At 43.5% G+C, this 12,251-nt stretch overlaps 1 protein-coding gene across 1 annotated transcript; it reads left to right on the forward strand.

Annotated features, from left to right (window-relative positions):
* Positions 1-4,091: 4,091 nt before the first annotated feature.
* Positions 4,092-8,974, forward strand: C10H1orf53 (chromosome 10 C1orf53 homolog). The gene is made up of 3 exons (XM_059414069.1): positions 4,092-4,409; positions 7,368-7,469; positions 8,754-8,974. The coding sequence occupies exons 1-3, from the start codon at positions 4,146-4,148 to the stop codon at positions 8,823-8,825; spliced, it is 438 nt and encodes a 145-aa protein (XP_059270052.1). The 5' UTR covers positions 4,092-4,145; the 3' UTR covers positions 8,826-8,974.
* Positions 8,975-12,251: the final 3,277 nt, after the last annotated feature.

Consider the following 12,251-nt stretch of genomic DNA (forward strand, 5'->3'; position numbering starts at 1 on the left):
TATATATATATATATATATATATATATATATTTTTTTTTTTTTTTGAGAGAGCATGCATGCACACAAGTGGGAGGAGGGGCAGAGGGAGAGGAAGAGAAGCAGGCTCTCAGCTGAGCATGGAGCTCTACCTGGGGCTCCATCTGACGACCCTGAGATCATGACCCAAGCCAAAATCAAGAACTGGACGCTTAACCAACTGTGCCCCTCAGTAGTTAGGAATATGTATTTGAGAATGAAGAGGCACTGACTCATTTATCCATCTGAAAATTCATTATTTATTACTCACTATGTGTCACTAAGAGGGGCTATGGAGATACAAAGTTGAAAATGACATGTTATCTACATCTTATTTAGGATCTGTTGGGAAAACAGTGCAAGATAAAATTCATAGGGAAAGCTAAAATGTAGCAAATCATTATGGGAGATCAAAATGACATCTAGAGGGGAACCAGAGGAACAATGAAAACGTTTTGGAATGACAAACAAATACTACATACTCAAAGAACTGGGTGGGCTGGTAGAATTTATTTCCTTTGCAAGTCACACGGTTGTGGACATTTGTTCATTGTGCCTCCACCATCAATTCAGGCCATTCTCAGCCATGGGTTTGGGTGGGGCTCTACATAGGCAGTTCCGGGGATAGGCCCTGTTTGGCTTATGGAGAACAAGCACTCCTAAAGATTGGTTCAGGAATGGACACATGGTAAAGAAATGGCTGTAAGGACTTTTGGGGGGCAGACAGACTTCTTCTTGTCTAGGGGCTTCATTATAAAACTCTCTTTTCAAGTGGGCAAGGGTGAGAAAGAATGAAGCCCTAAAAGCTGTTTGCGACCATCTTTCACCAATGAGAAAAGAGCCTGCTTAAAAAGGGAGTAGGACTGGGCCCCTGGGTGGCTCCGTTGGTTGGGCAACTGCCTTCGGCTCAGTTCATGATCCCGGAATCTGGGGATTGGGTCCCACACTGGGCTCCCAGCTCCACAGGGAGTCTGCGTCTCCCTCTGACCTTCTCCTTGCTCATGCTCTCTCTGTCTCTCTCTCAAAGAAATAAATAAAATCTTAAAAAAGAAAAAAAAAAAAGGGAGTAGGACTGAAGAGGCATATTGAGAAATGGAAAGACTGAGCCCTGGTAATATTGTTGGGCCCTGAATGAAGTCGTGCATTACGGTTATGTGGGCAAATTCCTTTCAGTCACCAGATAAAGTCATGTGATCTATTTCTTGCAAGCTAGGGAACCCTAACATAACTATTTAAAAATTAATATAGATGAAACTTAGAGGAATGCATTTCTTTGAACTCCCTTTCTCCTCCTTCCCCAAATAACCAGCATGTTCAGTATCAACATCAACATCAACATCTCAAATGATGGGAAGGATTATAAATTATATCCAATCTCATGTTACATGCAGAGATGTGACACAAAATAACTCTTTCTAAAGCAAATCTGGATGTAACTGCCTTGCAAATAAAGTGAGGACTTACTTTACCTTCTAAGGTAGAACATTGTGCCCCCACTTTTCGTATAGTTTTGTCTACTGTGAGCGCAGAGAACCTGATTAGCTAGACTATGCTACATGCTAGCTTAAGGTAAGGGTCAAGGCCTGAGGAAGCTTTTTATTTTTATTTTTTTTTAAGATTTTATTTATTTATTTGACAGAGAGAAATTACAAGTACACTGAGAGGCAGGCAGAGAGAGAGGAGGAAGCAGGCTCCCTGCTGAGCAGAGAGTCCGATGTGGGACTCGATCCCAGGACCCTGAGATCATGACCTGAGCCGAATGCAGGGGCTTAACCCACTGGGCCACCCAGGCGCCCTGAGGAAGCTTTTTAAAACTAGAGACACAATGAATGAAACTTGATGTGAAATGACACTGACTCGAATACGAAGATTAAATGAAAATTGAAAGAGGCAGATAATCTATTCAGTGTCTATATGATACTCAATTATCAAATGTTTGGAAATTATTTGTAATAATACATTTTATTAAACTCTTAGAGTTCTACTTGTCATTATATTTAAAAAATAAATGTCTATAAGAATGCACATACAATGGGCACCTCGGTAGCTCAGTCAGTTTACCATCTGTCTTCAGCTCAGGTCAGAAGCCCAGGGACCTACGGATTGAGCCCACACAGGGCTCCCTGCTCCTCGGGGAGCCTACTTCTCCCTCTCCCTCTGCCTGCACTCCCTGTGCTTGTGCTGTCAAACAAATAAATAAAATCTTAAAAAAAGAATGCATACGCAGGTTAACATGTGAACAGTACAAAACATCTTTCTTAGTCTAAGTGCCCAAAGGCCTTAACTAAAAGATTTATTTTTTTATTTGAGTGAGAGATGTAGAGGAAGAGCATGAGTGGGAAGAGGAGAGGGAGAGAATCTCCAACAGACTGTGTGCTCAGCACGGAGTGGGACGGGGGCCCCATCTCACAACCCTGGACTCATGACCTGAGCTAAAACCAAGAGTCAACCAAGAATCAGTCACTTAACTGACTGAACTACCCAGACGCCCCTGAAAAGGAGGATTTTTAAACCTGGGAAAAGAGGCAATATGAAAAGCTTCTGGTTAATTCACTCATCTATCTTACCAAGTAATTTGGTAATTTCTAGATCTTTATTAAAAAGTATTGTTTTTAAATTTTGAAATAATCATAGATTCACAAGAAGTTGCAAAAATAGATACAGAGAGGTTCCCTTCATCCATTTTTCCCTGATGATTACATCTTACATACTTACAATACCAAAAGCAGGAATTTGACATAGGAACAAGGTATATATAGTCTTACATCTTATCTTATGCATAGACTTGTGTGACCATCATGATCATAATAAAAAACTATCTGGGGGCCCCTGGGTAGCTCAGTGGGTTAAGCAGCTGCCTCCCGCTCAGGTCATGATCCCAGAGTCCTGGGATCCAGCCCCACCTTGGGCTCCCTGCTCAGTGGAGGGCCTGCTTCTCCCTTTCCCTCTGCCTGCAGTTCTGCTTGCTTGTGATCTCTGTCAGATAAATAAATAAAATCTTAAAAATAAAACAAAAAACCAGAACTATTTTAACACAAAGATTTCCCTTGCTCTGCTGTGTACATTCATGCCCACCTCCTCATCCACCAATGCAAAAGTTTTCTAACTCTGTTGTAAGATGAGTATTTAATTTCCATTTGAACCTGGTCTAGTCTCTTTTATTTCTGTAAAATGCTGTCCTCGCCCTTTGAATTAATGTCATGATTAACAGGCCCTCATCTTCAATTTAAGAAACAGTGCAATCGATCTGATCTTCCAGACTTACTTCCCTTATTTCAGCATTTGGTTTGGGGAAAACACACACACACACACACACACACACACATCTGATTTGTGGTGGATTTGCTTCTCAGGTTTGGTCCCATGTTTTCATAGCTTTTCCTAAGGCCCCTCGTTAGTTTTTCTGGTTTTAAACTCTTTTCTCACACCTCGAGAAATCTCGAGATCCTGATTAACTAATTTCTTATTCCAACAGAAAGGAAACAGATTTCCAAAACAGGATCCCAATTTAGGAATTCGCTATGAGATTGATTATGGCCCAGGAGGGTCGGTTCAGTCACCACCTATGAAAATTCCAAATAAAATTGAAGGGTTGCATGGTAAATGCAGAAAGAGAGGGAGGAAGGAAGGAAAGAAAAAAGGGATGGTGATGGCCCTGTGGGGGCTTCGTCAAACTTCGGTGCAACTCCTGTCGTCCCCCTCTCGCCCTCAGGGATCAGTCCCGCCCTCAGTCCTTCAAAACTGCAGAACACGTAACCGAACGACTACTCTTCGAAACCCAGGCTGGGGATTATGCGGAATGATCCCCAGCCACGCACGATGTGAGAAAATAAAATGTCCACTTTCCACCACCGAGGAGAGATGGAATACTTAGAATGCAGGCCCAAAGAAACGGCCCGCGCGCGCTCCCGTGTCCCCGCATCTTGCTTCACCCGCCGCCTAGAAAGTCCGTTTTATCTCCGCAGCAGAGCCGGCGGCGTTTGCGGAAGGCCCGGCCCGAGCCCCCAGGCCCCCGCCGGCCTCCGTCCCAGCGCGCAGCCCTGGATCCGCGCGCCGGCGCCCCGGCCCGCGTGGCCGCCCCGCCGGGCCCCTGTGTCGGGCGCTCCGCCTCTCCCGGCCCGCGGCGGCCATGGCGGCCAGGCAGATCCCAGCGTCCGCGCTCGCCGCCCTCGGAAGGCTACCCCAAGCTTCCCGGCCACCTCGACTTCTCCCGGTGGTAGGAGGGTTCCCGCAGCACCTCGGCTTAACCCTCTCCTCCGCCGCTGAGGAAGACCGCAGAGGCTCCGGGCCCCGCTTGCAAGGCGGGCTGAAGGGAGACGGCAGGCGTCCGGAGAGCGAAGGGTTAACAGCGGCCGAGCGGCGGATCGTGGACCTGCACGCGGCCGCCTGCGCGGTGAGGCCCCTCCTGCCCGCCCGGCCCCGCCTTGCCCCGCCCCGTCCCGCCCCACCCAATCCAACCCAACCCAACCCAACCCAACCCGGGCCCAGCCCCGGGATCCGTGCGCCTGCGCGCCCTCGGCTGACGGGGAGGTCGCTGGAAGCCCGCGCGGTCCTTGCTCTGTCTGGCTTCTGACAAGCACGCTGGCTTACCGCTCCGACCCTTTCGCGTGAAAACTAGCCAGTTCCCTGTTATGCGCAAAAAGTTAACCTATATTTGCATTAAGCTTGGGTCCTTTCTGATCAGCGTCCGAGCTAAACTGGTGGCAGTTTGGGACCCATCCTGACTCTGTGTGTGTGTGTTGGGGGTGTTTGTTAAGGCATGGATGGAGGAGGTAGAGAGGAGCTGAGAAGTCACAGGAAAAATAGGCTGTGTGTTTATCTGTGTTACCAGTTAAACACTTTGCCATCCAACAATACTAATAATGCAAAACTTAAAAAAAAATAGTTTTTGCTACTATCATTTCCTCTTTTCTCTCCGCCCTAACGGAGCACAATTGTAAAGGAGACTGTAATCAGGCGTTTACATTCTTCCCAATTTTGAGCTATGTCTTCTTCTGTTTGCAGGATTTAGGGAATCACTCATGAGTACCAGTATAACAACTTACCATCTTCGTTCAGTTTCTGACACCTCCGACTACATAAGTTTAAAGGGAGCATATTTATATTTTTAATATCTTGAGGAGCAAAGGAGTTCTAACGTGAAAAAGGCAAAAACAATGTAAAAGTAACCTGTTTAATATAATCTGTGTTACTAGTACTGGATGTCCGGTGGAGAGTTACTTACCTGGTGTTGCTTGAGCAACGGGAGTAGAAAAGAAAACCTCGATGATTTTCTAAAATAGACTGTTTTTCCCACTGCTAGTTAGTAGGCCCTGGGAATTCACTGGCTCATTCAAGTGTTGACGCTTCTGCATAAAAATTCATCAGGAAATGACTGACAGCTTTTGATTGATCTTGCTTATACTCCATTAAAAAATAAAAATAACATGTATAATTTGTTGCCACATTTCACCATATAAATATGGTAAATATAAGCAGAGGTTTCATTCTTTTTAGAGCAAAGAGCAGTCACTTGTCAATACAGGTCAGTCAGCCTGGGAAAGGAGAAGGACTTTTTCTGACTTAGGAAACCCACACTTGTTTCATCAATGAGTGTCAGTATCACAGGTGAAATGGTTGTCCAGGTGACCAAGAGTAAATCCCCAAAACAAGTTTGTTGTTTTTCTTTTTCAACAAATCAGAAGTCCCCTCTCAGTTGTCCCTTTCTCACACCTCCAGGCAGATGGGTCTCTTTCTTTCTTTCTGGGGTGATCTGCAAGACTGAATATCTTGTTTTCCAGCCACTGTTCGCACTCCTGTCACACCTTTGTCTCTTGCCACTACACCTGAGGTTTCCTTTACTGTGGACAATTAAGTTTGTGTGAGTAGCCAATAAGCTCAAAGTTTCGCAGTCAACATGGAAAGCAGGAGAACAGGCACAAATGCAGAAGCAATCTGTTTGTTAGGCTTCCAAGTTGCTCCATAATTGCCTTCAGAAGACCTCCAGAAACTATGAAAAGTGAGAAGAAGACAGCTAACAGAGCTCCCAGTGTTTGTTTGATTGTTTGTTTTTGTTTTTCTTCCAAGTCTTCAAACAGGGGTTTCTTAAAGAAGTGAGGTCTTGACAATTGGTCATTCTGAAGGTCTTGACAATTGGTCATTAAAGTTTAGTGTTCTTGGTTTCATGTTATTTACTTCTGTGGTCCCAAAAGATTTGAGAGGCCCTTTAGACTGGCCTTAAGACTTGTTTGCTGGATTTCTGCTGCCAGGTTCTGGCTCGGCTAGAATACCTTAGAGTAGAACTAGACTTGAACTCTGTGTCTTTTTGCTTTATGCCTTATTCATGGTTAAATTCTCACCAGATTATTATTGGTTAAATTCTTGACCAGATTAAAATATTTAGCTATGAAGGAAGATACTCTGAAGAAGTAACTTGTGGCACATACTAAAATATGCTAGAAGACATTCATATGTCACACATATTTTAATGAAAAGGTTCTATTCTATACAAGAATGATGCCGAGTAAAAGGGTTATATAAGAAGCCCAGGAGAAAGTTCCTCTACAGAATCTCGAGGATAAATCATCACCACCCACGTGGCCCAAATCCATAGAATAGGCTGCATTACTTTCTTTGACTTCATACAATGTACTTGGGACACTTTAAAAACCATGTTTGAATGTTGGTAGAGTATGCTTTCTTGACATCTGAAGTGGTGTAGTAAAAGTTTCTTTTGATCAAACTCGTGAAAGCAGTGAGTGTTAATATGTTAAAACAATACTTTTTTCACTTAAAAACAGAACTAACAACCCTCCCCAAAAAAAGAAAATAGTGTAAAATGTGCAATGGAGTAACACATCATGAAGGTAAAGAAAAGTGTTCAATAATAGCAAGGTTATACTTTTCTGTAAGGACTGTTGGTTTTGATTAGCACCTTTTCTGTAAGTTTAAATCATTATCCACATATTTTAAGTACTGAAATTGCAACTGCAACTTCTGAGTGAAAGTTCATTTTCAGCCTCTTAAGCTCTTAAAGTCATCTAAATCACCTGTTATTAAACTTGTTACCTAGAAACTGAATGAAAAATACCTGAGCAGTGGCTACATCGTTATTGGGTATAGAGGAGTTCTTGTTTTTCCATCAACTTCTCATTTTTCTCAAACTGTATATTTTCTCCTTATGTCACAAACGTTGGATTGCATATAATGTTGGAATGCATTCAGTCTTTAATTGCAGGTGCCACCAAAATTGCTGGGAAGAAGTTTAATATTGTTTAAAGAAAATTTTGCAGTATTTTATGAGTAGGAAGTATGGTGAGGAACTATGGTGAGTATTGAGATTAATGAATTGTTTTATTTCATTATTCTTCAGACTGGCCAGTTAAACTACGTGGATCCGGCTACTGGCTATACTGTGCTCACACAGCTCGCCCACTTGCAGAGAGGTAAATGCTGTGGCTCTGCCTGCAGACACGTGAGTAGCAAATTCTCGCATTACAGCAGCAGCTTTCGGTGCTTCTGTAACTTCGTAAATACCTCTTATTTGAAAAACAAGTCAAATAAAAAAGCTAAATAGACCTGGAGTGCACTTTTCACAAGCTACTTTAGCCAAGGACAATGAAGTCCTTAGGACCAACATAGGACCTTTAAAGTTAATGGAATTTTGTAACATTTCTTTGTGAGCATCAGTTCCTTGAAATGTTGGGATTTGAAATTCATGGGAGTTCTTTATTACAAGGAAACTTTTCATGAGGTTTCAAATAAGTCACGTTCACTAGGCAAGTACAAAGAAGGCAGGAAAAGAAATCCAGAATATTACAAACTAGATCGCAGACAGGGTTTTTGCCTTCCTTATTCGCTGAATAAATAGCAATTTGACCAGCATCGTGAAGTGGGTTTCCTTTAAATGATAATGATTCCTCTCTCCCTTCCTCTCTCCCTCCCACCCTTTTCCTCTCCTGTTCTTCCCTCCCTTCCTTTCTTTTCTTCCCTTCCTTCTCTCTCTCTCTCTCTCTCTCTCTCTCTCTCATTTTCTTCCGTGGCTGTTTTGTACTCTATCTTAAAAATAACCATGAAGCTATCTACCCCAAACTTAGTGCTGTACATTTCCTACAATGTGTATTTCAGTGAATGTATCTCTATGTTCACTGATTAAGATGAACTAGCTAATCCTTCCCTATGCTGAGCAAGAAAAATAAATGAGATTGGGTTTATCACTGTAACTTTTTAAAAGCATACTAGTAAGGTAAATTGTTACAGTGTTAAGATTATAAACAGGTAACGACCTCTATTTACAGACCACTTGGACTTTATGTTTGGGAGCAAGAAGGCATTATTTCCTTTAACTGATGCACTTTACAGTTAAGGACTAAACACTAAATGCATATATTGGCTGGAACCAGTATTGAAAAATTAAGCCTTCACTTTTATGTATGTTCCTACCTGTGCCATTAGCTGTTTCTAATCAAAAGCATTAAGAGCTTTGCATACATTGAGGACTTGAGAATTTTCTGAGAGTGAGTTTTTGACAGTAGAATTCTTTAAGTTGGAAGGATGCATTTAGGAAGTGATTCTTGGACCCTAATTAGGACCATTTGCCGGAGGTTGCCATTATTCTACTCTTAGTCTGCAGGACCCAGTAGATCAAATGATCTGTATAACGTGATTAGCAGTCTCCTTTTCCACCATGAGGAGTGTTGTACTTTTTCAAGATCCCTGTGAAATAATTTAATAATGGTTTGTTTTATTTCTTTTGCAGTGTCCATATGGTCAAGTCAATGTTAAAGATCCATCTAAAAGGAAGAAATTCAATTCATATTTTTATGTTTGACAACAATTTCATCTCTGTTCTCCATCTAATTGAGCCTGTATTAAAAAAAAAAAATACCCTAATCCAGAATTTCTGTCTGTGCTGTTAGTCCTTGAACACTAGTTTAATTATAAGTACATATATTAAAAGAACATCCATAAAATGAAAAAGCTAGCAAATGTTTGTGTGTTTCTGAAGTGGCACATTGATAGTTATTTTCCTTTCTTTTTGCTTCATTATCAGACACATATGTTGAAGAAAGAAAATAATGACTGTTCCATTAAATAAATAGTAGCAATCGGGTCACATTAGTCGCTCTCAATTTTTCCTATAGCCTCCGTTCTCCTACTGTTTTCTCCTCTGTGTTAGCAACCCAAGGGAGGTTGCTGGCAAATAGAAGAGTTTGAATACATTCTTCATTTTATTTATATCTTGAACTATAAGAAGATTGATATAATGCTATATTGTGCAGCATATGAGTGCCCAAGAAGCGCCATTCTGCATCAAGAAATGCTCTCATCTTCCATCTGTTCTCTCAATAAAAACTCTAAATCATTCTGACTTGGAGGTCAGGCCGCTTAAGATGCCTCTAATTAGACCATTCTCACTTCTCTCCCCCCACAGCTTCCTTCTCCATGTCTTATGACACTTCCCAGGCAAATCTATCTTAGGACATTTTATCATCTTTATACCCATTCCATTCACTGCAGTGATGCCTCCGGGCATCAGTATCCAACCTGGGTTAGGGGCTCACAGGGACTATTGTTCCTACACTTTCTCCTCTGCTTCCTTCTGAAGATAAGGGCCCCAGAAAGCCTTTTCCTTGCCAGTGGGGGCTGTTCAGTAAAATGAGGCTGCTGTCCATTGTCACTCTGCCCAGAGCTAACCTTCAGCCTTTTCTCCCAACAGAATCTGAAAGGTTCTCAAACATCTCAGGGGTCTTCCTTACTCTCTGCCTGTGGCCTCAATAAGAGTTTTAGAGATCTGAGGCAACCAAAAGATTCTGATGTCTTCTCACATATTCAATTTAAAGTAAAAGCTATTCTAAACTGTGAAATAAGTGAAAAGCCCAGTAAGGCTCTGATTTTCCCCTTGATTGTGATTTATGTTGTTATTTGTATGTCAAATATTAGATTGTTTCCCCCAATTTTTGGCATTTTAGTGCCCCAGTTTTGCTAGTCCTCACACTGTGGTGCCATAAGCAACCCTGTGAGATGTGGGCAACTGCCTTGGGTATTAAAAACAAAACAAAACAAAAACCCGTCTTCGTGACCTGGTGTTGTCCTCTCTAGAAATCGTTTTGAGGAGGTGAATAGGAGAAGGGGGTCAACATTATGGTTGTGGAGGCAGTTAGACTTTCCAGACAGGTTTATGGACTCCTGGGAGCCAATTTCCTCTCTATCCTCAGGTCAAGAAGCAGCCAGATAGTTCAAAGTTTTCCACTAGATTTGAAGATTACCAAGGCCATTTTCTGGGTGAGGGCTGGATGGTACTTTCTTCAGCGGTCCCAAGAGAGAGAAGAGAAAGAAACAGAGCCTGTAAAGGTCATCTGTCTGGAGAAAAAAGAGAGAGGAAAGAAAGTTCATTCTGAAAAGGGGCCCCGATTTAAGGCAGAGTTTTGAGAAAGCCCTTTGACAGAAGGAAATAACTTATGGGATTCCTCCTTCCTAGAGGCAGCTTTTTCCTCCTCCTAGTGCACTTCCTGAGGTAGGGAACTGGCCCAAGAGAAAGGACTCCATGTCCCATCCCAGATGATACTCCTGTGGGACTCTTCCTGGCAGAACTTGAAGCCTTGTGGGCAGCAGCAAAGGAGCCGCTGTTGAGGGGTGGGGGGTTCTCTTACTCTCTCCCACCTCTGGAGCTCGGGAGCCAAGGCCTGAAGTTCTCTGCTGTGGTTCTGTGGAGATGCTTATGAACCACACATCAGGGGTAGCGGTGGGTCGGTGCTCCCACATGAAACACAATATGGCCACATAAACGGGCCTCACTGCAAGAGCTTCAAGCTATATTGTATTCACACATTGTAAAGTAAAAATTCAGGTTTCTTATTGGGTGTGTGTATACAAACACATGTGGATGCTGAGAAATAGAAACTTCCCAGCTTAAATCAACCCTGGTGCTGCTCCACTTTCATGGTTTCTGGAGACTCCTGTTGCAAGTCACCATAAATCAAGGGGCACTGATTTCTAGATTGTTTCCAACACAGAAAGACCCAGTGGAAACTGGGGAAGCTTCTTATGGGGTTTCCCCGGGGGGAGGATGGGCATCGATTCCTGAAGCACTGGTGCTTCTCTTCTCTAGGGAAAGGGCCCTGTCCTGGCAGTCCTCTCTGCAGGTGGATTGCAATGCACACTTCCTCTCTCTGGAAGACACACTGGCCCCATTAATTTTGCAGCGCAAGGAAGAGAAGGACTCCCCTCCCTGAAACTTGCCAATCCCAGCCCTGGTGTGTTTGGACAAGAAGGACCAAGAGAAGGGGAGATGCTACCGGGCGCTGCTCAAACCTTTGTTCCACCGCAGTGCCCCTTATCCAAGGCATTTGCAAAGTCCATTCCGCACACCCTTTTCCACTGCCAGAAATCAGTCCGCTTCAATGAACCTCCAGACAAAGCTAGGGAAGTGGGCTCACTACCAGGCAAAAGACAATCATCACGCTGCTTTCCTGCAAGCACTTTGAGACCTCACAGTCGGTGGCTGGCCCAGAAGGAACCTCCCCCTCCACTCCAGACCAACACCTGCCATTTAATCTTCTCTACATTGGACCAGAGGCTTGAGTTCCTGGATGTCTGCTCATGTTGGAAGATTTAAAAGTCGGTGCTATTTTTCACCATCCTGCAACACTTAAAAGGTACTTCCGGGTGCCAAAACTATCCTCTTTCCTCAAAAACAAAGAAAAAAAAAGTCATGTTCAAGTGTGTGTGCGTGTGTAGAAGGGGGAGGGGATTGTCAAGACCCTCTTGCACGCCTCTGTGAGAGCTTGATTTCTGACAAAAGGTTGGAGAGGAACCCACAGATACCTTTACCTAAACGTTGAGTCATTCCTGGGACTCCCCGCCTACCAAGGGTCTCTGGACACCCTGTTGCGTGTCTGGACAGAGCACCCTGGGCGCTGAGAGCAGAGTGACCCTCGTCTCTACAAATAGTTTCAAGGTTGGGCTCATGACACAAAATCTCCAGAACTCACGGCCCCCTGTTTTTTGAGACTGCGTGTAAAAAAGAGTGTAAACCGGGGGAATCATAGGCTGTAGAGGGATCGGGAGATTGGTGACGACCATATCTTCCCACTCGAAATTTGTGCCAAAGTGTGAGTTCCTCCGTGCACTTCAAGGTGCGCGCACCTCGCGCACGCGCGTGGAAGGAATGCCCTTTTTTGTTTGTTTGTTTTATTTTGTTCAAATATCTAAAACGGTTCGTGACCCCAAAGAGGATAAAAACGTCTGCTTCGGA

The sequence above is a fragment of the Mustela nigripes genome, chromosome 10 (genome assembly GCF_022355385.1).
Source record: "Mustela nigripes isolate SB6536 chromosome 10, MUSNIG.SB6536, whole genome shotgun sequence".
Lineage (NCBI taxonomy): Eukaryota > Metazoa > Chordata > Mammalia > Carnivora > Mustelidae > Mustela > Mustela nigripes.